General features: G+C 43.1%; 1 protein-coding gene across 6 annotated transcripts in view; it reads right to left on the bottom strand.

Moving 5' to 3' along the window:
* Positions 1-452: 452 nt before the first annotated feature.
* The window catches only part of sulf1 (sulfatase 1), a 79804-nt gene continuing 52542 nt past the window's right edge, over positions 453-27714 (bottom strand). For 2 of the 6 annotated variants that reach the window (XM_026179494.2, XM_080305987.1), the window contains exons 2-19: positions 20615-20909; positions 19984-20223; positions 19145-19296; positions 16327-16496; positions 13580-13730; positions 13315-13490; positions 13033-13161; positions 12433-12489; positions 10475-10601; positions 7789-8002; positions 7011-7257; positions 6827-6923; positions 6637-6731; positions 6370-6441; positions 5441-5613; positions 5110-5252; positions 4694-4817; positions 453-1560 (exon numbers count right to left, since the gene is read on the bottom strand). In XM_026179494.2, coding sequence (XP_026035279.1) covers positions 611-1560; positions 4694-4817; positions 5110-5252; positions 5441-5613; positions 6370-6441; positions 6637-6731; positions 6827-6923; positions 7011-7257; positions 7789-8002; positions 10475-10601; positions 12433-12489; positions 13033-13161; positions 13315-13490; positions 13580-13730; positions 16327-16496; positions 19145-19296; positions 19984-20223; positions 20615-20789 — 3492 coding nt within the window. In that variant the 5' untranslated portion in view covers positions 20790-20909 and the 3' untranslated portion in view covers positions 453-610. Of the gene's footprint in view, positions 1561-2239; positions 2291-3206; positions 3241-4693; positions 4818-5109; positions 5253-5440; positions 5614-6369; positions 6442-6636; positions 6732-6826; positions 6924-7010; positions 7258-7788; positions 8003-10474; positions 10602-12432; positions 12490-13032; positions 13162-13314; positions 13491-13579; positions 13731-16326; positions 16497-19144; positions 19297-19983; positions 20224-20614; positions 20910-27714 lie in introns of all 6 variants that reach the window. The other 4 variants (XM_080305989.1, XM_080305990.1, XM_080305991.1 and 1 more) reach the window with 4 other exon arrangements.

Raw genomic sequence — 27714 nt, forward strand, 5'->3', positions numbered from 1 at the left:
AAACAAAGTTATGTTGATTCTGTAACCTTTTTTAAATTATTTCATAAAATCTGAGTTCACAGCAGACAGGCAGTGGAGGACCAGGGTCGTTATTTTTTTGGGTGGGGAGGGCTGTTTAAAAGTGCTTGTGGATTGTGATGAGAGTTTGTTGCGACTGGGCAGGACTAGGATAAACTGATGAATGGAGCGTAACTAACTCGATGCTAATCACCCATTTAGAGATGGTTTAACCACTCACACCGTTTTTCATAAAAACATATTAAAAACATCAATGGTGTTGTTATCCATGTGGAATTCAGCATTTTTAATTCCAACACTTAAGTTTAGCTGCATTAAGGCTTTTTTTCTAAAAAAAAAAAAATATATATATATATATATATATTTTTTTTTTTTTTTTTTTTTTTTGAGGAAAAAGAAACATAACACTGTTTACTAATAATTGTAGGCAACAGTAAAAAAATAAACAATAACTTTAATACTCATTATACAACTCTGACTGACTGAGGTGGCATTATTCTTTTTGCTTCGCTCTTGGCTAGCACTCCTTAGTCACCGTGTCTTTATGGTGACCGGAAGTTTATTGGCTGGCTGGCCAGAGCGTGAGTCTGCCTCAGAGGGTCTGACTGGAGGGTTGAGGCAGAGAGCCGCTGGCCTCGTAGTCCAAGGTGATGGGCAGAGCTGACTGAGGCAGCACCACCCTGACACTCTGTGTGCTAGTCTGTGTGGTGGGGATGGTGGTGGTGGGAGGGCTCCCTGTGGTGCCAGCTTGGACCTTAGGCCTCAGAGTCTGCGAGACAAAAGGGAGAAAGCCTTGGGCGTGGAAAATATCATCCTCCTCTTCAGGGTCCAGGTTATGACTAAGACCCTGCGGGCTGATGGTCTTTCGGTGACCGGGGCCGAGTTCTAGCTGGGCTCGCAGGCTGTTGTGAGTACGCAAGAGATCATCGTGTCGCGTTTCGAGTTCTGTCAGCCCATTCCCGCTAAACGTTTCGCCTTCAATCTCCTCAAGCAGCTGCGCCCACGTATCGCTGTGGAGGACATCCCTGCCTCTACTCAGACCTGGTGATGATATCACTGCTGATTTTGACATAACGGACGTCTCAGGTCCGCTTACAAGCCTCTCGGGAAGGTCGTTGACAGCAGGCTCCAGTTTCTGTTCCAATGTGGGCCTGGGTGTGGGTCGTGCCGATGGTATTTTGCTGGGGATGGGGGTGGTGAGGCGAGTCTCTGTGACTAAGCCCGGCCAGACGTCACTGGCAGAAGCCAGCTCTTCTCCACTGCCCACTTCAAGCCCTCCACCCCCGGCCCCGGAGCCCAGCTCTGGCAGGGTGGAGTCGTCAAGCTTATGGGTTTGGTTGTTAAAAACGTGTCGCAGTGCAAACATTTTATCTACATCCTTCTGGAAGTTGTCCCAATTCTCTGGGCTGGGGCTGTAGTCAGGCCTACATTCATACAGGCTTTCGTTTATGCTATACAAATCCTCCAGTCCCTGCCAGTTCACCTCCTCATCTGTCAAGTTGGGTAGCTTAACCTTGTTGTCCTTCCCATATTGGCTGTGTGCTGTCAAAGAAAGAGAGAGACTGTGAGGAGCAGAAAAATACGGGGAGCTCTTTTCAGGTTCACTCAGTCGGCATGCAGTCACGCTCAGCTCCCAACTCTCACCAAAGCAGCCAACGTATAGGAGTCTGAGGCCTCAAGCAACACACACACGCTTCAGAAGTAGCATTAGAAAAACACAGTATTCACCCTGAGCTCAAGCCATGAGTAGTGCAAACACATGCTGGCTTTTTGCTAATTCAGAATAAATAAAAAAAAGTCTGAGGAAAAACAAAAATATTCAATGATCCATTATAATATACTAACAAGTAATATGTAATGATATAGTTAATGAAGGGCCTGGGCTCAACTGAAATGCAAAGTCAGGCAACCTGGAATAAAAGAATGTAATGGCAGAGGAAACAAAAAGATGGTCAACAAACAAAAGATGAAACTCATGAAGCAAAGTAAGAGAAAGTGCTCGGTAATTCCCAGGAAAAATGAGAAAGGAATTCAAAATGCTACGAAGAAACAAAAGTAGCAGCAAAAGCCAAAATCAAGAGTTTGTCTCAGTTTGATAAGTGCAAGAAAAGAAGCGTCAGAGCCGCTTTTGGTTGACCGTCCTCGTGGAATCGGCTCTCTTCAGGACTATTTGCAGCTAGGAAAATGGAGATTGTCTGACATCGGGTTTTTAGGGACTCACAGGAAGGAGAGGCTTGTTCTCCTCTTTGACCATTTTCGATGCTGCTGCCGCCTGGTAAGCAGGTGCCAGAAACACAGGTCAAAAGTGCAGAGGTCAGTGCCTGGACAGAGAGGTCACGGCAACTCAAGTGTCCATTCTACTGCTAGCTAATGGCCATGAGTAGATATGAAGAGCTATCCTGAATGTCGCGTTACACCGGGACAAAATGGAATGACTGTGGCTGGCATGGCATGAAATGTCGAGTGTTAAAGGAATAGTTTCAAGTTTTGGGCAACTTTATTTTTTGCCTAAGTAAGATGAGGAGATGGATACTCCTCTGTCTGTTTTTACCCTTTGCTTTTGTGAGGATCAAACAAACGAGACATATATTGAGTTGATGAGAGGAGATTCCTGGAAGTCTCTTTCTATTCTTCATGCCTGGCAGGTACACACCATTCAGGGCTGTATATAAGCTTATCTCCCAAAAATGTCAAACTATTCCTTTAATGTCAGGTAGTGATGCATTATGGGGATGATGCGGTATCATGCATTGTCATTTACATGCACTTGATGCTTGGCCTCAAGTAAAGAAATATCCATTATTAAGACTTGGGATTATTCTATTTAAACAGCCATGCTATCCTATAAAAAGATACTAAAATGATCAATATTTTAACATAAGAAACTGATAGAAATGTTTCATCTTGAGCATTGCTGTGAAAACATGTGGCAGAGAGCATCTTAGCTGCTGCAAATCGACAATCCACAGCGAGCAAATATAAAGACAGACTGTGTGCGCAGGATGAAACAAACAAACAAAATATCTGTTATGCTTTGTTAGCGCATTCCCAGCATGCAGCCACAGATGAAGCGTCAGCACTCCGTGTATGACGGATTAATGGGAATGAGGCAGTTGGGCCCATGCAGGTGTTAAAGGGAGGAAAAAAAAAAAAAAGCCACTGAAGAGAAACAAAAACTTGGAGAATACCTGTGTGGCTCAAAGCTTCCTCCATCTTTACCTCCTGATAAAAATAAAAGCAGTCGATTGTTAATGTTTTGATTCAAGGAGGTGTGGGAGGGAAACAAACAGATCATTCACACTGAAGACGTCTTCATGCACCGCTCCTATATGCTATGGAGAAACGCAATCATTGGATGATTAGGAGGAGGAGGAGGAATGAGGAGACAATGGAGGAAAAAGTCTGAAAGGTCTTATGACTGGGCTGGGTTTAGAGATGAGGAGATTCAGAGTTAAGTGGTCTGATCAGGCGCTCACTTTACAGGTTATCCCCTTCAAAAGCAAAAAGGATACGAGGTTATCCAGTCAGGTGATTGCTGAGGGTTAAGTCACACATCACAAATAGATTCTGCTGGACCCATTTCACCCCACAGTTAAAATTTTAATAATCTAATTTTCCAACTAAAACATCACTTGATTGAACCACAACAGTAATTTCATTGGTTCACAGAGCTGGCACCGTAACTGAGAAAGGGCAGCCAGTGCAAGTAAGAGATTTTCGGCTGTTTTGTGACATGTGCTGGCACGGATTTGACAAGACCAGCATGCCAGCGCTGAAACACAATCAGGTTTCTCAGAGCAGCTTTGGCCGCTCCAGTGCTCCACTCTCCAGCTGGTAATTACAGACATGAAAGTTTTATCCTCGGGACATAAACAACGCAGCCAGTTCATGCCACACACAAACGCTGTATAGCTCAGACTTTACAGGCTTAGGTCATACTGACATTACTTATTAACCGCCTCCATCACTGGGATGTCTTCTTTTAATGATCCTTGGACCAATTGGCGGTGATAAAAATAAATAAATAAATATACTGTGGCTGCCTATAGCACCGATGCGTGACAGGCTCGAATAAAACGACAGCCTCAATTGCTGTGATGACAGAGTCCTCCAAATAATATCCCTAACACTCGGTGACTCACAAAGGGGAAGATTGGCCACGATGCACAACTGTAACCTGGCCCTGTATTTTTCTTTTTTTTTTGATAAATTCAGAATATATTCCAGTAGAGTGGGAGATCCTGAGCTGAAAGACAAGTCACAGTGCACGTGTAGGTGTGTGGGTATGTGAGAAGAAAACACAGGAAACAAAGGGAATGCATATCTCAGTGATGATTACTTGACCTCCACCTGAAATTTGAGCAAACTGAGTGGATCGTCCCCAAACACATGCACCATGCAGATATGTACAAACACACACAAGACTGAGACAGATTCAAACCACAGAAGACTGGAACACAAATATTATCACATCGTCCCTCGGATTGTGAGTTATATTAACGATACCACTTGTTACACGCTTCAGTCAGTCTGTTTCTTCTGTGTGTAGAATCTGTTTCTGTCTTTATTGGCATCACAACCACCACTAAACCCAGTTCTTCACTCAAACGGGGAACAAACAGACTGAAAGGAGATTCTTTTATTTTAATTACTCTTTTTTTTTTTTTTTTTTTACCTGTATCCAAGCCTTTAGGGCGAGGGTTACACTGTTTGTATCCTTGACAACTCCTCATCTCCATGAGCTGGGCATGGAGTGTGTTCAGCACCTCTCGATCCACTGCATATACTGCGTTGGTAAGCTGCCAACACAACACACACACAGACACACACACACACACACACACACACACACACACACACACACACACACACACACACACACACACACACAGACACTTGTTTTATTGTCATGATGTTATATCTTCTTGTTATATTCCCATGTAAATACCTGCAAAATTACTAACAGCACCTGTTCTTTAACAGATGAGTTTTATAACGCAGGAGCCAATGAAAATTGTTTAAGAGTGACAAAGCAGACAAACGCAGTGAGAGAGAGCACAGCTGACTGATTGTAGACAGATGTTCACCCACCTGGTAGGGGTCACTGTTGAGGTCAAAGTACTCCAGGAAGCCGGTGGAGAATTCGCAGAAGAGCGTGTTGTGAGTCTCGTTGATTGTTCGCAGGCACCAGTACGTGTTGTTGTTGGAGCTGGTGCACGCACAGAATGCCCCCACTACGAAATAAATGACACAGCTGCTGCCGTCAGTCCTAATCCTGACCATTATTTCAGGCGAAAACGTGAAACTCATTAAATGAATGGAAATTTTACGAATGTTTGACAACCAGATCTACATCATGTTAAACGCTGATCAAACAATCATTATCTCGCTGATGTTTGGAGACTGAAGCTAATAAACGCACGTGTCCAGAAGGGAGCCGTCTGCCAGTGGTCATTGTTATGCGTGAAGCAAGTGAGGCCTGGAAGGCTGCAGTCGTCGCCATTCCTCTGGCGCTTCTTCTCCTTCCTTTCCTTCTTTCTCCTGCGGATCTCGTTGTACAACTGGGCCTTCCCGTCTATGTCCCGCGCAGCCTCTCTGTCAGACAGAAACGTGAGAGAGGATTACAAAGGCGTGATGCAAACATGACATCAGCCCTTACCCTCCCTGGTGCAAGTAACCGCAGTAATTGGGGGGATACAAAGGGGACTTCCAGAAGGCCTCACTGATGCCAGGCTATGACAGCCTGTTTACTTTCATGTTTGAGGCCTTACTACAGTATTTCCAATTTTCTCTGGAATGACATTCTAGCCACTGTCCCCTCTTCCTCCAGCCCGAACACACGGCAGGCACTGCGAGAAACAGCTGCTTTACATAAGCATAATCGGTTCCCAGTGTTTCCTGGTGCAAGCCGATCACTGTGTTTGAGGGACTAACTGATTTCCCTCTCTGCTGGATCATTCTGTCTTTCCATGCAACTCAATCACTTCCAGACACACAATGACAACATCTGCTTTGTCATTTAAAGTCTATTGAGGGACCATTTATAGATGGCATGCCTTCTTTAGAAACCTGTGTGTATTTTAGGATCGCATACATCATTAACACACCAAAGTAAACGTACATGATGGAGTGTTTCAACTGTGATCTACAAAGCAACCGAAAATGAAGATGAGCTTTAGTGATGGATTCGTGCAGGGACCACCATGCAGATGTACGGTTAAAGAGCATTACAGCACACACCATTTGCACATTTTCAATCAGTTGCAGATTTCATGGTCAGTGTTAACTGAAAGATAAAATGCTGAAACTAAACAGGGCAAACTCAGAATTAAAAGGGGAAGAGAAACTCACTTAAACGGATGGAGTTGATCATTCCTGCTCTTCAATCTCTCTGCCTTGTTTCTGTGTCCTTTGCTATAATAGCTGTTTTTTATGAACAGAAAAGGGACCGTGGAAGAAAAGTTGTTTTTTTGTTTTGTTTTTTGTTGTTGTTTATTTTTTAATCCATGTAATCCAGCAGGGTTTGGAATAAGGCCTAAAACAAGCTTTAAAATCAACTTTTCCAACAATACTGGAGATATAAATGCATTTTTTAAAGTGAAATTATAAGTGACTGACCTCTTCTTTCCACAGTCACAATCATCTGGCCGTGTCCTCTTCAGATGACCTCTTACTTCTCGCAGTTTTTTCATTTTTTCTTGAAGTGCTTCAATCTAGAAATACATAAGCAATACAACCAATGACCTTTGATAAAAACAAATATCCAGAAAACTGTCCAAGAGCCTCATATTGAACCTCATACACTCACCTCCTGGTCCACATAGCTCTTATGATCCTTCCACGCTCTGGGGGACTGGTAGATTTCTCTCTCGCAGTGGACGCTGTCGTTCACGAGGATGTAACACCTAAAAAAGATGCAAAAACACCCCCTGCTGTATTCTACTTTATTGACGCAGAGAAATGTAAGTGAGAGGGGAAATTTGATTGCTTACTTGTGGGTAACTTTCACAGAGTTCAGGTATCCGACTGCATTTGTATCATCTGCCAGCATTTCCTCTGAACCGTCGTCAGACCCCAACTCATATTCTGGTTCCTCTGGGTTGTAGTGACGCTTGGAGATGACACGAGGACGGACAGCTGACTGATCATCTGCCTGAAGGTCAATATCATATATTTGACCTTCAAACTCCACAGACAGAGACCTGGCAGGTCGAGTGTGGACGAAGCGTGGGCGATAACCTATTATAAAGAAAAAAGGATGCTATGTATTTCTTTTTACTCTCATTTCCACCTCATTTCAACATCGCAATGAAGTAAAAGCCAGCATTCTAATACACCAACTGATTTTTGGTAGGATATCCTATCTGGATCTTTAAGGCTTATTACATGTTCATACCATTGTTGTACTATTTCCAAGGCACATCAGAGGGCATCAGACCATTTGATAACAAAGCCCCAACAGCCCACGCATGCACAAAGGCACGTCCAGAGCATACATTCCAGGACCTGTTGAACAATGTTTGCTTTTTCCATGCATGGGTCTCGCTAGAGCATAAAAAATCCATTGCCGGGAATAAAAACTTGAGGCTTTAAAGATTTCTCTTTCTAGTACTGAGAGACAGACATTAATGGGACTTTTTAAGAAAACAAAAGCTCTTGTTTTTGAAGTGAAATAATCTGACACACATGTATATGCATTTTGCCATGGTTTCAATTAAATCACTGTCCCTCTATATTACAAGAAGAAAGAGCAGGTTTGGGTATACTCACGGCGGCTTGTTGAGGAAGGAAACTGTCGGTGGGAGCGGCGTTCGGTCTTGGATCGTTTATACTGTGCGTCTCCACAGTCGCAGGCCCTCTCCCTTTTGTCGTAACTGTCACGGGGCTTTAGGCTGCGGGCTCTCTTCCTGGAGCCTTCTTTGGAACCACCTTTACACTTCTGTATCCTCCACTTCCCTGTGATCTCCTCAACGCAGTGCCATTTCTGCAGAAAGAATTACTTTTGGTAGCACAATAGGCTTGCAAAAAAAAAAATAAACCAAAGTTTCCTTGCAACAGCAATGAACACATCTTATTTTATTTCTTTTTGGGTATGGCTAATTAGTGCCTTAGATGTTAATGATATGACAGCACAATTTGAGATTTCACAACTAAACAAGAAAATGAGCACATGCTTCTAACAGACATATCAGAGCCTGTGGGAAAGAACGGCATCAAAAAGCAGCGAGAAAGATCAACCAAAACTAAAACATGAGGCGAATTGGGTCTGTCTGGTTTCTGGAAAACAAAGCGGAGAGCCATATCGTTTTCACATTGGGTATGTCCATACTATGTGCGTCACTAGGGTAATTGTGTAAATACATGTCCATACAATCGCAGACATCCCCCGCGCCATTTCCCAACATGAATTCACGCTGGGAAAAGAAAGTTTTGAAGCTAATTGCTGTGAGTAGTGCCGCTTGTTGGGTCTCGAGTAAACGAAAGAGACACATCAGTAAAGTTTGGTATAGATGATGAGGGCTGAGTGTGGGAACGAGGGTCCAAACAAAGGGCTATAAGTCAGATCGGGTTCCTTTTGGAAGAGCTTACAGACCAAACAGGGCTGTTATATCAGCATCAGACAAGACGTGAGAGCGAGAGAGAGAGATGTATTGTCACTGGAGGACGAGAACAATCTCCATATTTCTTTCTCCTTCTCCCTCGCCCTACTGCGAGTGCTTTAAAGGTATAAGAGTATCACTGCAGCAGCAGAAAAGCAGAATAATATAATATAGAATTTCAGGATTTCATCCTGAGACCGATCCATGTTGAGATTTTCCACTGTGCATATTAACAAAATAAGATAACTGTAATCAAATTTGTTAGCATAGATGAAAAGGAGAGAAAAAGCATTTGTTTGCTTTGAGCAAGAAACACTTTACTGGCCTCCAGGTTGCTTATATGAAGGTATAGTTAAACCATTAATAAGAAGCTACTTGCAATCAGTGTTGGTCAAGTTACTTGAAAAAAGTAATCAGTAACTAATTACTTCCCCCCAAAAGTAATCCTTTATTTTACTGATTACTTATTTTCAAAAGTAATTAATTACTTAGTTACTTAGTTACCTTTTAAAAACATGATTTACTACCTGAATAGGTGATAAAGCGATAGATCTTTCAGCCCAATTCTACTTTTTCTGCGTAATCCATCATAGAAAATGTAATCAAATGGAAAAGTCTCTTTTTAAAACTTGTTTTAATCTTTTAACTTTATGCATCAAGCAAACATTAAATTATATGCATCATTCTCTGACTGGAAGAAATTTGTTTAACATTTAAACCTATTTTCTGCACATTCCAGCACATAAAATAAAATATTTTTTTGTGTTTACACTCAGTCTTTCAAATAAGTGCAAGTGAAACACAGCAGAAAATAAATAAAATCAAAGACTCAGCGGTCCTGTTGCTCTATTTTCACCTGTATAGTAGGCGGATGTTTTCCCTGGTGCAGGTGTGCCGCAGCGGTCAGTGGAAGAATCCGCGAGTTTGTCTGTGAATTTCCCTGGTAGCGCACTGGGTGCTTGCACGGAAGTTTAGGGGTTTTTTCACTGTAAAAAAAAGTTTTCTTCCCACGCAGTGAACAGCGGACGCTAATGTTTTTGTCACTTTTTACGGAATCAAACTTAAAGTAAGGTCAGTACTTCCACGCTTTAAACGCTGCACGCTCACACTCTCTCCTGCACTCGATATATTATCCGTTGTTGATCTGCACACAGCTGTTGCCACGAACGTCACGACACTCTCGCAAAAAAAAAAAAATCACGGTTTTAGTAACGCAGTAACGCAGCGTGCTTACGGGAAAGTAACAGTAATCTAATTACCTTTTTTGCAATAGTAATCCCTTACTTTACTCGTTAAAAGATAAAATACGTTACTTGTAACGTATTACTGCCCATCTCTGCTTGCAATCACTTCAACACACTAGATGTACTTATGAGCACATATGATGAGCTTTCACTTGCATTATATGATGCAGTATACACCTCTGATGCCTATTGCTCCTGTTAATAACTCATTGTTATACACACTGTGAGGTGTTCGTTATGATGGATCTGGACTGCATTAGCCAAACCCTTATAAATCTCTGTGATTGAATACTACAGGACATTTGTAATAATTTGTCTTATTCTGGCCTGTCTGTTCCGGGGCCACAACCTCTACTATTTGGCTGTTGCTCTGCCAGAAAATTCATGGGCATAGATCAAAGGGATGTACCAATTAGCGCACCACAAAACGGTGTAAAGCGGTCCAATTATAAACCAGTTGTGGCTTTGTAGAACAGTTCAAAAGGCAGCTAAGAGGTCACTTCAAAATAATTGCATCGGCTTTCTTTAGTGGATATATCAGGGCACTCATGTGGTCAAAAGGTTGCAGAAAAAAGAAATGCGCTTGTGTGCAAATGGGTGTTTCTCCTTTACCTGTCCGGGCTGTTCACACGGTGTCTGGAATTCAGCCTGCTGGCAAGTCTCTCTGACCTTCTTGTACTTGGGGAGACTGTTGCTGTGTTGAGTACTCGCTGAGTCGTCCTTTTTTCTCAGGATCTTCCTACACGACAAAACAAGGAAAGCAAAACCATATCAAATGGTGAGTGACGTCAAATGGCGTCAAATTCAACTGCCCTGTCCCCTTTTCCTTTACAACCACCACCACAAACACTGGCTAAGTCTCTGCTACGGCCATGCCAACACCACTGTCCTTCCTCTTCCATTATACCTCGACTAGCCACAGCAGTCACAGACAGAATGAAGATGCCAGTGAGGCACAGAACAGCCTGTCCCCTTACACAGGAGGGCCACTGCAGTGTTTAATTTTTTGTTGCCGTCTTCTTTGGCTGGAACCAGCCAATGTTCACACGCTAGCTTGGCTGACGTATCTTGCCTTCAGCCAAGAGTGATTAAAGAGCAAACAGTTGTTAAAGACCCTCCCTGATTGCTGCATTACGTAGATGGAGTTTTAAACAACACAGTCAGTCCCAGCTGTCATTCAGCATTTCACAGGCTCAGATGTAGTACTGTAAGGTCATGTGAGGTTATTAAATCAGACAACATATCACATGACTGGTGCAGGAACTGCAGATAAAACTTCGACTACTGTATTTGTGTCAATAGAGTCAAGTTAATGGAGGCTAATCTTATCACTTAAAGAAAAGTGGACCTGTGGACGTCATTTAAAAAAAGTTTAGAGTTTAACTGAGAAACAGATTTAAAAGTCAGCAGGCTGCTGGCCGACATGAGCAGCAGTAAAGCTAACAAAAGCTTCTTTTATTCTCTTGATAACGTGTGAGAAATGATAGCGGTGATGTAGCAGTAACAGCAGCTGTAAAGAAGAATGTGACAATGTAATATACAATATTTTTCATTTTAATTTTTCTCCTTTTACACAGTTAGACTGTGCTGCCAGCACAATCTGCCTTCAGCCAGTGATTGTTCTCTTGCCTGTCGTTTTCATACGAGTGCCCTCATGGCTTTCTTTTCTTGTTTCTTCAACCTATGTTTTTTTTTAACCCTCGGGCAACTGTATATCATAAAGTCGAGCTTGACGGGATTATTTCTCTCCTCGGTTGTCATGTTTCTGTCAGTGTACCTCTGGCGTTAGCACAGCGAAGCATGTTCATTGAACAAAAGTGGACTGACAGCTTGGAGGTATCATTTTCTGCGACATATATCTTGTGGCAGAGGAGGTTAAATAAAGAACTGACAGGGTTTGTGAAAGGACACACACTGGATGGAATCAGAAAACAGCCTTGGGGAAATAGTCAAGTGTTTTCTGCAGTGTGGCTCCTGCATTCCACACTGGGAAAGCTGGTGACATGTCCTGTGAGTGGATTGAGTGTGAGGCTTCCAGCTATTCCTCAGGTAACATCATCCTGAGCTTGGCTAGCCTTTGTTTATTTTGCGTATGTCTAGTCCTCCCATGTTACTGAAATGTATCTTCCTCCTGTCTCCATCGATGCAAGCTAAGTCAAGTTTAGGACTATGATCTAGGATTGTGTACTTAATATATGCAAGCCCCCCTCCCCTCCGAGGAGACAAAGACTCGATAGCTTTTCTTTTCTTTTTTTCCCCCCCTAAATGACCTGGTTACATGTGTCAGCGCCCCTTGCGTGAACTGTCATAATTTTCCAGGAATTTTAGCTTCGCCAAACAACTTACAACACTTTCAATTGGTTACACACTGCCGTCCAAGCCGAATGTGGTCAGGAAATGTCTGTCAGATAACAAATAACCGGGAAAAGCAGATGCGTTGCTCGAAAAGGGAACACGCACCGAGCCCTGCACATTTCGGGTTCATTTAAATGTTTTCATCAGGTTTATGTGACACACAGTGACACGGATGTGTTTGTGGTGTGGAAAGGGAATAAAGAAAGCCGGTTTACCCTCGCTCCACAAGGAATGTGTCCCTCCAGACTTTGGGTTTCCGGTTTGGTTTGAATCTGGGAAAACAAAACATACAAAGTTTATAAGCTTCATATGGCCTATGCACTCACTATCAGCAACAGCACGGTGGGAACAAAGCTAGTCAGAATTATGGAAGTTGATCACAGCAAGAACAGGACCTTGCGGGCGTAATGCTCTTTTAGTATTAAAGGGATTGTGCTAAGTTTTTCTGTAAAAACATTTTCGTGCAGATTTATTATAAATAGTGCAAGGCACAATAACCTTGCATTCCTTTTATACACGGTTAGTACAGTGGGTTTGCTGGAGACAAAAAATGATTCAGTTTGCAAACAAATTCTACAGGAAACCTCATAAAGAAGAAACTCAGTGTTTCCCAGCCAAAGTCCCACAGCCAAGGAAAATCTGCCAAATTGCCCCAAACCCACTCTGCCCAGCTGGAGCAAAAGCCATCATTTTGGCTATGGAAATTTGCATTTGCTCAATAGAAGTCAATAGAAAGAGTTGTTGCACATATGCACGCTGTGGAATTACATGTACATAGTATCCATTACAGCATGGCATAATGGATCCACACAAACCTGTTGCCAGTCCGTTCCTGTTCCAGCAATTTAAGGATGGGCTTTCCATCCATGTCTGGAGGGATCTCCAGTCCAGCAATGTGGAGAAATGTGGGAGCCAGGTCAATGTTTAGCACCAGATGAGGGTTTCTGGAACATTACAAGCGTGAAAGACATTAAGTTTCAAGTGATAAAACTGATGGATTGAAATATCAGAAGTTTACTCAAAGAAGACAACAAGAGTGCAGCAAAGACTTACTGAATGTTTTTATAGTAACAGAAAAAATGTGCGTAGTTACTTACACTGCCCCAGGCTCCACATTCGGTCCTCTCATGAAAAACGGTACACGGATATCAAAATCATAAGGCATTGACTTGCCCTTGACCAACCCGAACTGACCAATGTGGTATCCATGGTCTGCTGTATAAATGATGTAAGTGTTGTCCAGTTCGCCTGTTTCCTCCAACATGTCATAAATCTGTGTGAAAAAAAGCATCAGTAAAATGATCCATGGTAGATTACTCAATTATTTACAGTAACTACATATCCATTAATAATTACTCATACCTTCTGCACTGAATCATCCACAGACATAAGCGTCTGTAGCCTTTTCCGATGCAGGAAGTTGGTGAACTCCATGTGGATCGGTTTCATGGGGCCCGTGTACTGCATGATCCAATGTTTGTCCATATTGGGGGCATAGTTGTAGCTCGGGGTGCTGAAAGGGCAAAAGGAAAGGAGAAAGGAGACGGGTATGTTAAAAAAATGCATTATTTGGGTTTCATTGTGTTGCCGTTTAACTCGCGTAGAAGTCCGAAAAACATTTTGGACGTGTCCACATCAGAGCGCCTAACAGCCAAACATTTAAGATGCCAAAAACACCTGTCTGCTACTTTTCACAAACCTCTGCTCAGCAGCAGGTGTCACAGTTGTCCACTGTGCTTGACAAGCATCAATAGCCGCTCAGTTTGCTGGGGGAAAATGTCTTAATACTTTGCACCCAGCACCTTGACTGTTTTTCCACACCTCTCTCAGACCAGATCTCTCCTCCTCACACAGACACAAGTCTCCTCGCTTCACTACACTCCTGGCAAAGACGAGTCATTTGAGGGTTGGCACATGCTTAAGAAAATAATAGGTCCAAAAGTCGGGTTTGCAACAACTTCTGGTCTAAAAAAGCAAAGAAGTCATGCTCATTTGAAATTGGGGAATTACAAGACTGGACAAAGGCAAGACAGAGAGAAAAGTGCTTGCGTTTGTCAAGTTTGTGTTCAGCTGAAGGAAAGTGTTCCCCTGCTTGCAGTAAAGGGAAGCGGAACATCTGATGTTGTGCAAATCTTCTGCAGTTGAAAGCAAAATAGCACACAAATTATATACACTAAGTATATATAATGTATGTAGAAACCCACAGAATCTCAGTAGCAGTGAAGTTGTGTCCCTTCAGCTTTAAGTAATCCACTTTATAAATGAGCAGCTTCTACCCCTGAATAAACAGCCCAAGCCTCAAAATCTGCGTACTTAATGAAGACTTGCTTTGGGAGCTACTTTGCCCTCAGTGACTGAGCTGCCTTCTGTCCTCGTCTCCTCAGGACTGCTTTGTGAGAAGGGTGAACTCTTCACCCACTTAGCAGGCGGTCTAATAAGACCCACAAAGGGACCCGTTTCTGGGCAATGGGCCACCAAGGTATGGGGGCGCTGAGCACCAGGGAACCAGGAATGTAGATGTCAGTGGAAAGACGCCAGTCCGTAGCAGAGGTCACACCTGCATACTGTTGCATATAGTGCAGGTCTACCTTATTGTCTACATTATCCTTGGCTTACAGGAGCACTCCATGCACCCTAAAATGCCTCCTAACCTTAAAACGTTAGGAGGCACGCTTGAAGATGAGAGAGTTTCCATAAAGCAAGTTTTTAATCTATGGCCAGAATAGCATCTATCACTCCCTGCAGGGAAAGACATGCCATTGACAAACCGCACCAAATCTACGGTGTTTAAAATAGGTCGGGAACATACTTCGCATCTGAGAGAGAGTAAAAGCACCTGAGGAATGTTAATGACATTAACATCAAACCATCCCCAGCTACTGGTGCTGTCAAAAGCACAGACGCTTGTTTTGATTTATGAAGCGGCTCCTCCTTAACTGCCACGCGGTCTCTTTCCATCTCTGTGCATAACACACTAGCTGTAGATGGCATCTACTACAAAGTCATCTTTCCATAATCCAATTTAAAATGGAACAGTGTCAAGAATATTCCCATCTATAAAAAGAAATTTTTGAACATCGGAAAAAAAGTGTTTCCATAGCTGTTATGAAAGTTTATAGTCAAACAAACACCCAACCATGCCAACCACCTGGGCTCTCCTTAGTACCACTTAATCTACACAAACACACACACAATAACTGGGGCAACCCCTTTAGTCACTCGTGGGCCCCAGCTCCACCCCCTTCACCCGGAGACTCAAGCTAAAAATAAATTAATAATGTCACAAAGGGTGTTCCAGAGCGCACAATGCATTCCTCTGGTCCTAGGAGCTCCAGGGCGAAACTGCTGATTGATATGGATGGGGTCAGGAAGTCCTTTGCGAATTGCACAGGCGGGGAGGAAGGGGTAAGCAGAGCGAGCTGGAAAGAGAGAAGGAGATGACACTGGGAAACAAGGAGGGAGAGGTAAACAGAGTGATAGAAACAGAGATATACAGATAGAGAGACAGAGGGGTAGTATAAATAGATGACAAAGTTAAGTGTGACAGAAAGTGAGAGGCAGGAACACTAAAACCTCTGGGAAACATAAAGAAAAGGTAGTATTGAGTCTTCAAGTCCAAATCTAGTTCTCTAAAATACCATGCCTCCACACATTGAGCCGTGCAGTGAGGCAGTAGGGCTTGGTGCCAGTGAAACAACCCAAAGTACTGCAGCTTAACTCAATGAGAGCTGCTGGAGGCCAGTGTGGGTTTGGCATAGAGCACAGTGCTACGTTAAAAAACCATTCCCGATCTTCCCTATGGTATGTGCCTCAGCTACTCTTGGATGATAAATCATTTTGATTTCACGCTTGCCAAGTCGTCGCCCCCAGCGGCTTCAGAGCAACCTGTCATCTCGTGGGGATTGGGGTGCATACTTACTGTAATAATGTTAGGCAAACCAAATCGCAAAAACTCAATTTAGCTGTTAATGAGACAAAGGCTGAAATCAAAATCTGGGCCCTAAACACTCATTTTTCATTCTTCTCTAAGGCTACAATTCCTGTGTCAAAACCCTGATTAGTGTATATGTTTGAGCATGTATGATAATGTGAGCCTCAGTATTGCTTACATGTGCTGCGAAGCATTCGGGAAGAATTCGGCATACTGTGGCGCCGAGTCTTCTGGGCCGTGAGGAGCAGCGTGACTGACGACCATCATCACGGGACGGTGCGGGTACATCTTCTTGGACATGCGGAAGAAGCTGATGCTGTCGTTGGTGATTAGGTCAGTGAAATAGTCCTTTGAAAGAAGAGCAAAAATAAGGCCCGTTAAAAGGGCGAAAAGTCTAAAAGAAAAAACCTAGAAATAAATATGGAACTGAGGGAAAATATACACCAAAAAAAAAAGAACATAAATTACACAACACATGCTTTCATAACTCATTTGCAGTCCAATCACCGTGACATGTTGCTTGCCTTCGTCTAGTCACTTTCAAATAAATTGAGAGGGGCCATTGGGGATATGAAGTGGGGCCATTGAGTACGGTACCAATCTGTCGAGTCAACAGCTGGCAGCTTGCCTGTGTGTGTGTGTAAATGAGTGTGCGTATGTGTATACAGTATGTGGGCAGTTGCCTCATCAGTGAATCTCTGCACTATTGAATGTGACACCACTTGATGGCGAGGGGCCAGGCCCTTTTAAATAGCATGTTGTGATAAATTTGCTTTCTGCTAACTTCATTTTATTTCGCTCACTTTCTGCTACATCTCCCTGCTTCCTTTTGTCTTTTTCACACAAAGTGACATCAAAATATCTTTTAAGAAACTGAGATATTGGCTTTGGGTAATATAAATGGTAAATGGACTGGTTATTATACAGCGCTTTTCTCCTCTACCTAAGCACTCAAAGCGCTTTATACAATTTGCCTCATTCACCCATTCACACCATTCATACAAGCACTTTTTCTATGCTTCTTCTATCTGACATTTACACACATTTATACTCTGATGGATGCATGGGAGAGCAACTTGAGGTTAGTATCTTGCCCAAGGATACTTGGCATACAGACCGGAGCAACCAGGGATCAAACCAGAAAGTAGACTCATGCGCCAACAACAGTTCTCAAGATGCCAAATGCTGTGTTTCTCTAAATTAAACACCACAGGCAAAGAGAGAACAACTGGATGAATGTGAAGAGCTTAGACACAGGAAATGTGAAATTGTCACAACACTGTACAGCAGTCCCACCTTGAACTGAAATGACAGTAGCATTCGCCAAGTTTCCAAGAGAAGACCAACCATTGTACCTGTTGTTGCTGCCTGGCATACAACAAATGAAAGGGAGTGCCAGGCTGAGAATCAAAGGGTAACGGGTGATTTCCTTGAAATGTCAGAAGTGGGTTTGGCTGATTCATCTTGTCTCTATTAATAGGTTTTACAGCTAGACCAGCTTTAATGGCCTGGCGGCTGTACATGCCCGTGGAGGCCGATGATTATGTGCACATGGCAAAGCACCGCCGTGCACTTTATGTTGCCAGCTCCCAAATCTGAGCCACTGCTGCTGAGAGCTCTGGCAGGTCAGAAGGAAGTGACAGTGTCGTGGGGAATGCCTGGCCAGTGACTATAAAATAGTCAGGGAGGTGAAGAATATCACTTTTCCCTTTTGGAGCTGATTGGTAATAGTAAGTGGCACTCACCCAACGGCACCCCATTAGTACATGGTTTCATTTTCCCAAATCGTTCATCTATTTAATTTGTAATCCTCATAAGTTTTTAAATGACCTACAGGACAGCCAATGCACCAGTGTTTTATAGGTTTACATTTACAACATTTATTGTTTTTTCAAAGTTACAAGATTGCACATCTGTCAAATTAGCAGTGAGACACTTTATAATATCACAGCTGTTAGAGTTGTTGCTCTACTGTCATGGGATTTGATATTGATGGATGATATTCTGAAACTAAATCTCACTCAAGAGTGTTTGACAAAACCCTTAACCTCAATTAACTCATCCTCCTACAGAAGAAAAATCAAACAGGACCTAACTGGATGAAATCACACAGGGTCTGTAGCTTAATCAGTGTCATGATGTGCAAGATGCACTCTGCACAGATACTCTGACCTTCTCACCCCATCCAAACCTAAAGAACTGCGGTTGTCCTGGTGGCAGCAGGTTGATGGGCTTTGGCAGTAAACAGAAAATATTGTGTCCATTTGGTTGTAAACCACAATCTGCTGACCAAGTCCGTGTCATGTAAACACACCGGCCCAAGCCTGTGGGTAATTTTACACCTTGGTCCAAGTTGGCAGAGAAGTAGCAATCCAAACATTTGTTTGCCCATCTCATAGGCCAGCCCGCCACATGGATTTCTTGTATATCCAGCACTGTGCAACCTAGGGAGATATTGGCACGGACTTGCGAAAACAAACTGACAGCTCTTACAAAAACATTTGGGGAAGATTGATGACCGATGCCATCTAGAGCTACAAAAAGACAGTGTAACCACAGTCATCCCCCAGCAGTAGCAAACAGTGGTGTTACAGCACAAAGTCATTCTGCAAAACTTGATAGTGAGACACAAAGAGGAAGAATAAGAGTGAGAGACAAAAACAAGTGCAGGTCAGTTTTTGTCACAAGTTGTCAAGTTGGCTTCTCATAAAGATGCACCAGTTTTATAGCGTCTAAATATTGAGGAAAGGTGTATCATAATAAAAGGATGCTGCAGAAAGAGGAGGCGTCAACTCAGCTCGTTCCCTTTAATCCTCAAGAGAGAATTCCTGCCATCCTGAATCACCACACAGCCATAAGCTGCTTCACTGTCTGTATTTATAAGCGAGTGGAACCTGCAATTTGTCATGTGAAGTCTTAATATTAAGTCATAACGGCAAAACAAATTAGGGACTGAGCTAATAGAGCCTTTTCGTATGAATTATGAGAACACATACCTTGGCATAATCAGCACCATGTTTCTCCTTGTAACCATTCCGACAGACAGTATAATTATAGAAGCGGGAATTTTTGATCAATCCAACCCATTCGCGCCACCCAGGTGGGATGTAGCTGCCATTGTACTCATTGAGGTACTTGCCGAAGAAAGCTGCAGAAGAAAAGATGAGAGAAAGAAGGGAGAGATGGGCCTCTTTTAATATGCAGTTTCTTTATATATGCAGTCTTTACAAGCACTGCTTCCTTAAGGCGATGCCTGTAAAAAAAACAAAAAAACAAACATAATTGTGTGACTGTGCGACTTTATCTGCGCTTATGTGATGTTTAACATTTTTGCTTGTCTCCTTTTCCCTGGATTCTCTGACAACATTCTCGGATAGGCTGGGCAGGAAGCCAGGCTGTCCCAGAGACGGCTAATTGCAGACTAACGCAACGACTCCAAAACCACAAGTCGAGCTGCAGCCCACAGGACCCCACTGAGCTGCCCAGTTCAACGCCTGCCCATCACTCAGGCAGACAGCGTCTGATGAGACACGACATCGACCTGGCACGCTCAACGTGTTTGCATTTCTCACAGCAGACAGCCAGGCAGGCAGGCAGGTTTGTGGAGTCTAGCTTACTGTATAAATTTGCATTGACTAACATATGAATGGCGTTGCCAGGAGGAGATTAGAGCTAGTAGTGACTGACACTCTGTTAATCAGAACCGAGAACCTCATACAGGTGAACCATCGTCACTATCAAAACTGCCATTTTCCATAAATAAATAATAAGAGAACACCACAGGCATGAAATAAAGAGTCCTCAATTATATTTGTGTGAGTGTGTATTCACAAACCTGTTCTATAGCCAGTTTCATTGAGGTAGACTGCAAAGGAGCGCGGCTCATGCTGAGCTTGCCAGGAAGGGGAGGAACAGTTCTCATTGTTGGTGTAGGTGTTGTGGTTGTGGACGTACTTGCCCGTCAGCATGGAAGAACGTGACGGGCAGCACATGGGTGTGGTGACAAAGGCATTGGTGAAAGAAGTGCCACCATCCTCCATGATCTTGCGGGTTTTATTCATTACCTGTAGAGAACCTGGAGGGCGAGGTAACGTGATCAGTGCTGTACAGTTACAGCGAAATCTTATTAAACACACGCAAATACTGTTTTTCACTCGTATTTACTTAATCTGTGATTCAGTGCTCTGAAAGGCAAATAATTACAATTCAGCACACGAGAGACCAGATGGCCATTCCGGTGTGGCTTATGGCCTCTACTTAATATTTAATGTGCCAAGAAAGACTACAGAAGTCCTGATGCAAATCACCACAAAGACAAAGAAACACATTAGAACAGAGAGGATTGAAGACTGGGAAAAACACTGAATTTTAGATAAACTGTGCACTTTTTCTTTTAAATAGGGAAAAAAATTGAAGCCAAATGAAAATTTCCAGGAAGACCAGGGGTTTCTGCCAGGCAGCCTTACCCAACTCAACATCCTGGTCGTCAGTCATGATGAGGATGATGTTGGGCCGGATGTTTCTGCGGTCTCTCTGAATGCGACCTCTGAGGCCCTGAGCCCTGGTGGTGGTGAAGGCCCAGCTGCCTGGAGCCCAATCCAGCGACAGGAGGGCCAACCAGGACAGCCAGTGAATCAGCATGGTGACTGAAACAACAGGCCAGAGGATGGGTAGATGGAGGAGATTAATGGAGAGAAGGGGAGGGAGAGAACCAGCCGGGCCGCTCACTCACACTTGTGCAGCTCTTGCAGCAGTGATGGACTGTGGGGAGACAAGAGGGGGAAATGTATGGAGACATTACAACAATAAGCATGGTGGGAGGTGAAACTTTAGGGTCAGTTTTGCAGTAGTGGAAGAGAAAACTGCATTGCACCTGCAGAAAGCCAGAATCCCTGTTGGAACATTTAAGCACATTTACTTCAGGTAACTTCTGTGCAGATGGTCACAAATCACACTCAAACAGAACAGTTTATCCATAAACAGGGAAGCCAAAACAGATTGGCTTTAGCCCTTAACGGTCCAGCAAGGAAAACTTATTCAGCAGTTCAAATATATGCTGTGTGCAGATGGAAACTCCATTAATACTGAACACAAAAATCCCTCACCCTCAACTCCCTGATCTGAAAGAAAAGAAAATACTCAACTCTGTCAAAGTTAAACAAAAACAAATAAACTGAAGATCTAGAAACACAGATCTCACCTCAGAGAATCCCGCGAGTCCCCTACTTTTACAGTTTTCTCTTTATCTCTCTCTCTATCGTTTCCTGGTTTTCCACTCTTCTACCGTGTCAGAGAACACACTCGTGCACGGAAAGTCTCCATCCCTACTGGACAGCTGCTGTTTAGCTAACTGTGATGAGATTAGGCCATTGGCTGCACACCCAGAACCACTTGCCTGCATGAGCCAATTGTGGCCCCCCTTTTACCTGCCACTCAAAAGTCACCCCCTGGTGAGTCAAGCATGACACAGGGCCAGTGGGGGGAGAAAAAAGGCACTGGAGGCGGGGAGAGGGTTCCACTACATTAACTGCAACGCCACTGTCGGGAATCACAGATGACCACTGAGTCATCACTTGGCAGCCTCTTGCTCACTATAACAGTCATCATAGCTGAATGCTCCGACTAAATTCCAGTGATCAGTAAAGAGAAATGTATACTAGTACAAACCTGAGCTCAGATTTTATTCCTGTACCAATGAAAAGCCAGTCTAAAGGAATTCAAAACATTATACCGGTAGTGTTGTGCTACAAATTAAAGTTAAAATGTAATAAGAATTCAAAGATGCCTTCAAATATATATAAAATATATGTGAAAGAATGGCTTCTGCCTGTGAGATGAACCGTGATGCAGTAATAATGAGAACCTCATCACCACCTGTGAAAAAGTGCCTTGCGGACAGCAGTCCCACTGAGTGGCACCACACTGCTCCCTATTCTGGGTTAATGGCCTGAAAACAAATGGCAGGTCTATGACACCTGAGCCCGGCCAAACCCCACTGGGTGGCTCCGCCCTTACCATCATTTCCACAAAAGGCCTGTCCGAATCAGCAGAGAGTAACAACCCTAATAAATGATTTGTATCTTGATGATTTTGATCTATCGCACAGTCCAGAATGAACTAACCTGCGTTGTTCGGATGGTAGTCGAGGACGGTAAAGATTCTGTTTGGTAATTTGCATCAGGAAATTAAAACACCTACTCTAGTCGTGTATCAGATAGATGCAAATCATCTCAAACACCCAACACCTCCCAATGTTGACCCTGCTCTACTACGCTGTTTATTTCAGCTGCTTCTCCAGTTTGATGTTAGATATGATAAGCAGAGCTTCAGACAGAGCTTTAAGAGTACTTTGGTGTACTGGGTTTCAGACAAGCTGTGTCTGGACTAGCCAGCCAGCCCAGTCATCGTGACAGCCCTGTGCAAACACTGGCGCCGTTTGGACAAACACCCCTCTGGTGCGAGGTGGCAGAGTGCACAGAACCTTGCAGTGAGCTACACACACAACACAAACTACTTTACAAACACATGGTGACACGCAAAAACTCATAGACGAGCCTTTATCCCACAAAAAACACACTCTTCTGCCGTGTGGATCCAAGTCCTCCTACACAAATTGGGAACGCTTCCCATATACAAGACACATAACCCATATCTAGACAAAGCTCAAGTCTCTGTTTCTATCAGAGCTGCGGAAGACCTGACATCAGCTGTAAGCCAGTCGGCCAGCGAGTGTAATGTTAGCACCCAGCGCAAATTCAATTTTACATGCCAACGATTCCAAGCAATGGCCTCTTCTTGCATCTTAGACAAAACAGACAAGAAGGTTCATTGTGGTGTCTGATGCAAACCTTGTGGTGCTGATCTACAGTGGAGTCAATAGCTATTCTGTCTGAAATGACTGAGACCGCAGGGCTAATAAAGCGCCACACAAAACCCCCCAATAGAATGAGGGCTGTTATTATGCAGGCCCCCTCCCCTTTTTCTGGACTACCGCTCGTAGTCCATTTCACCTGATCCACTTTGCTCACTAGGCCATCTGAGGTTCACTTAGGAGCAAAAGGACTTCTACAGGTCTTGAGTCATTCGATCATCCTTCTCAAAGTGACCCATCATCAAAGAAAACCCAAGTATATGCTGGCATCATATCCTCAGTGCCCTGACTTCCTCATGCTAATGTGACATATGGAGCGTAAAGCCTCTAGAAATGAGCAGCTGAGTGACAGGACATGTCAGAGTGTCGAGATAAGCAACTGCTGTTGTGACCTTTAGTTCATGCAGAAAGTTTCCAATTCACTGAGCAAGAGTGAGAAAGAGGCAAAAAAGTGATTTTACTTGAATTAAAAATGTAATTTGCCCAAGGATGCTTAGGAGATATTCCTTCCATGCACCACATCGTGGTGCTTTTATCAGAATAAAATAAGTAGCCCTGCAGCAATTTCTGCCTCAGACAGGTCCACTCTACATGAAGATTTAATTTGGCTTGTTTTAAATATAGAATACATCCTGTGAGCACTCTAGAGCAGCATGGTATGCTTTATAGTTTAATATGCTCTATTTAAAATGTATAATAAAAACATCTGCTCCAGATTTGAAAGTGTGTCTAAGCTTTACAGACAGGATAGTTTAAACACCTATTTAACTACCGCTAGATGTCAGAATGAACTCCATTAGTTGTGTGTGTACAAACACACGTGTGTGTGTATTTTGTTTTGTACAAAAGCTTTACAAAGTGTTACACAGAGTTAATGGCTTCAGGCACATTCAGGGATCGGCATAAATTAGGCACTTTGTACACTTTAAATACACAAAACAATATGAATGACTTCTGATATGTGAAAGTTATTATTAGGCTTCCAAATCCATCTTCTGTTATCATCACTGATTCTTTTTTGCCTCCAGAGTTCAAATTCATGTTTCCAATTTCACGATCCCTCGCAGATCATTTTCATGTCATTTTCGCAAGCCTTTCATTTTGAATGACTCATTTATTTATGTCATGTAGCGTGATATCAGCAGAACAGGCAACTTCTATACATCTGTGGAGCGAACAAGAGGTCTTTATTACTGGACAGAGTCAGAGGACTAGGGAGCACATTGTTTCTCCTTCCTCATTGTTTTGAAGGATTAGCTCTAATGACCCTTTAAATGAGCCCTTACTGTACTCATCATGGTTAAGCTGGGGGGAGAAATATTGGGCATGGATGGGAGGAACGCAGCATGCCTAGGAGTTCAAAAGGACTGAAACAAAAAGGCCACTATGGAGTTTTCAGATGCACAGCTGCCAGATACATAAAAGATGTGCAATTTTCAGATTAATGGCAATCAACACTTTTAGCACACCTCAACACCGTACTAATCTTTGCTTTCATGAGGGTATTTTTTTCTCCTACTTGTAGAAAAACAGCTCTTTTACTTGCTTTCCTACAACACATGCAGCATTGCTCGGTAATTTGGTATGTCTATACAGACAGCTGTGCTTTGTGCATCGAGTAAAGCTGAACATAATAGAGTTGCTGCTTGTGTAGCCATGCAGGGCAGCAGTATTTGGCTGGTTGGCAGTTGTGCCCTCTTGTTAGGGCCTCAAACCACACACTGCTGCGTCCTGACCCTCCTCCGACCTGAGTGGTGTTATGGCTTTGATGGTGGCTTGTTTAACCTAACCTCAGCAACCTGAGGCTACCCACACACAGGGGTTAAGAGGTGAAAGTCTGAAGAGAGAGCGAGAGAGAAAAAAAAGAAAACAGAGGTATGAAGGCAACAAAAGTCTTGTCTGGTTGTGATTGGCCCACATTTTCATTTCATCAATGGTCTGCATCTGGCTTAAGTCGTGTTCGTTCAGGAGCGGCAGTCTATACATTTATCAGCTGTGACTGAAAAGTAGCAGATTACCCAAGAGCGCACATGAAAGACTTCTTATGTAAAAAGGCAGGATGACAGCCGAGAGTTCGCGTATCTCTAACAGCCACATGTTTGTCCACGAGCGCATGCATGCTCACAGAGGAGGATCTTGCCCAAGTTAACACAGAGAGTTTGGAGGTGAGGGGGTTCACATTCCCAAAACAAGATGCAAGTCAAACACAAACCAGATGCCATGCTCCTCTAAAGTAAATCAGTCATTCATAAAAAGGCCTTGCTATTAAGGACAATGGCCATTTCAAAGCACCTCAAATCCCCCCTTATTCCTGTTCAGTCTCTCTCTTGCTCCCTCGCTATTTGCCTAGTCCATCTCTATGGCAGCCAAGTCACAGAGGAACAATGGAGGGGAATTATAGTCCAACAGCATAGTTTGAATTCTGTAGGCTGCTCTGCGACTGTAGGCTGCATGACTTGCAATAACAGTAAAAATCATTTAATACATAGTCATTCCTCGACCATAGGAGAACTGCTGAAAGAAAGAAATAAACATCGCAGAGTCGGGATATAAAACATGCTAAACTACAGGCTGGTCTGATTAACAGATAAAGACACAATGTTTTGCACTCCTTCTTTCAGAGAGGAAAAAATGAATAAGACGAGGACTTAGATTAATATGGAGGTTTGTCCAAATATTTCTGTAATCTGAGGGAATTCAGCTGGTCTGCTGCCATGAGGGCTGACGAGGGACTTTTATACTGAGGAGAGCCTGTGTCAGGGCCTGCTGTGCCCGGCAGGCCAAGGGCAGCGCTTGTACCCATCAAGGCCCACCCGTCAGCCACACTGAGCCGACTGAAGGGGAGTTCTGTCCCAGTACATTTACTTGGCTGTGGGTAGGCACTGGGAAAAGACTCAAACCTTGGTGTTTTCAGACTCTTAACTCCATTGATTTGTTTGACCAAAATGCCCAAGTTGGTGTAAGATTTATGCAAAAATTCCAATGAGAAAACCCAAGTGCAAAGTAGTGAAGAGAGATCACTGTTCCAGCACGTTTATGGCTACAAAACCCTTTACTGTGACAGGCACAATCAGAATCTTTGTTTTGTTCAATATTAAAAACGATAAAACTTCAGATGTTTAAGCTTCCCGTTCACTGGAATGTGGTTTGTTTGGGGTACAATGCAGGCCACTTTAATGAAGAAGAATGGCCTCAATTCAGTGAAACATGAACCTGGAGTTAGTGCATTCACAGCTATTAGTTAAACCCCACATGTTTCTCTCGGACCTGGGGAGAGACCCTTTGTAGTGCCATGGCTGTCATTCCACTCCATCAATATTATGGATGCATCTTAATGTATAATTAAATGAATCCGGGTCCAAAATACTTCAAAGTGGGAATGACTTGTGGGCCCACAAGCAGCCTATTGGAAACATGAGTGGGTTTTGAGTACATTAGGAGGTAAATGATTAAAAAACACAAAAGGTCACATTTTATTTATGTATGGGTGTGTTCCCAGTCTGACGGTGGTCTGTATTTAAACATTCATATCCTCGGCTATTTAGTTCTTTGAGTCTAAACCAAGAACTTTATGTAGGCATCCATGGCAATCACTCACACACGGCTATCATACTTTCAGTAACCGGACTGGAATTTAGAAAGTTCAAGAGGCCCGTTTCTGCCTCCATGATTTAAAATTAGTGGTAATATTTAAAATCAATATATTTTATATATAACGTTATGATGTGCTGGTGCTACACCTATTGGTAACCTCTGCTGTACCATTGTCAAAGTATATAAAACAACTGTAGGTGGAGGACGGCTGGGCAGTTTTTTCTTTCTAATCTGGTGTTTTCCTCCATGTCAGTTTAACACAGTAATTAAAACAAAGTAGTGCCACAAGTTAGCGCCTCCTTTCTCTACTGTGTTGAGCTAAGCTTAAAGAGTTCCACACATGGCACATTGCTCTGTCGAAAGAGTCTCATTAAGACTTTTGTTAATGTTCGTGTGGAAAGTCCTATTATTGTATCTGACAAATTTAGGTTAGCAAGTTAAACCAGAGACCACACCAAGTAAGCTAGCCAGGTGTTATATAATAGCATGTTATTGCCTTCGGCTTTCTTCCCCGAGGGCCTGAAGGGCGTCCTTCATCACGTCCTTATTTTAGTTTGTTTGTCTCACTGGTTTTTGTCTGGTTTAAAACAATTCAGTTCAATTTTATTTATATATTTATAATCACACTGATAGTCACCTCAAGGAACATTCAGACGACACCCTATGAGCGAGCACTTGGTGACAGTGGAAAGAAAAAACTCCCTTTCAACAGGAAGAAACTTCCAGCAGGGTTTCTCTGTATTGTTGCTTGGGCTTTACCTTACAATAGTGTCTCGAGGAGACTGTTGTTGTGATTTGGTGCTATATAAATAAAACCGACCTAAACTGAAATTGCATACTACTCAGACGCATCTTCAGCGACAAGAGCAACAAGTAGTCCTGCCACAGATGGTCTGGCCCTTATACAACCCCAATCTCAGCATGATTGAGTTAGTTTGTGATTAAATGAAAAGATAGAATATCCAGAGAGCCAGAAGCTTGGCTTTGTATACGAGGTCAAGTATACAAATGGAAAAGCTCATTTACTGTTCACGTGGGTAAGGGAAAAAGGTAAGGGGGGTAGGAAGCAGAGAAGAAAGTGAACAGAAGGGAAACCACTCC

This window comes from Astatotilapia calliptera, chromosome 9 (genome assembly GCF_964374335.1).
Source record: "Astatotilapia calliptera chromosome 9, fAstCal68.1, whole genome shotgun sequence".
Classification (NCBI taxonomy): Eukaryota; Metazoa; Chordata; class Actinopteri; order Cichliformes; family Cichlidae; genus Astatotilapia; species Astatotilapia calliptera.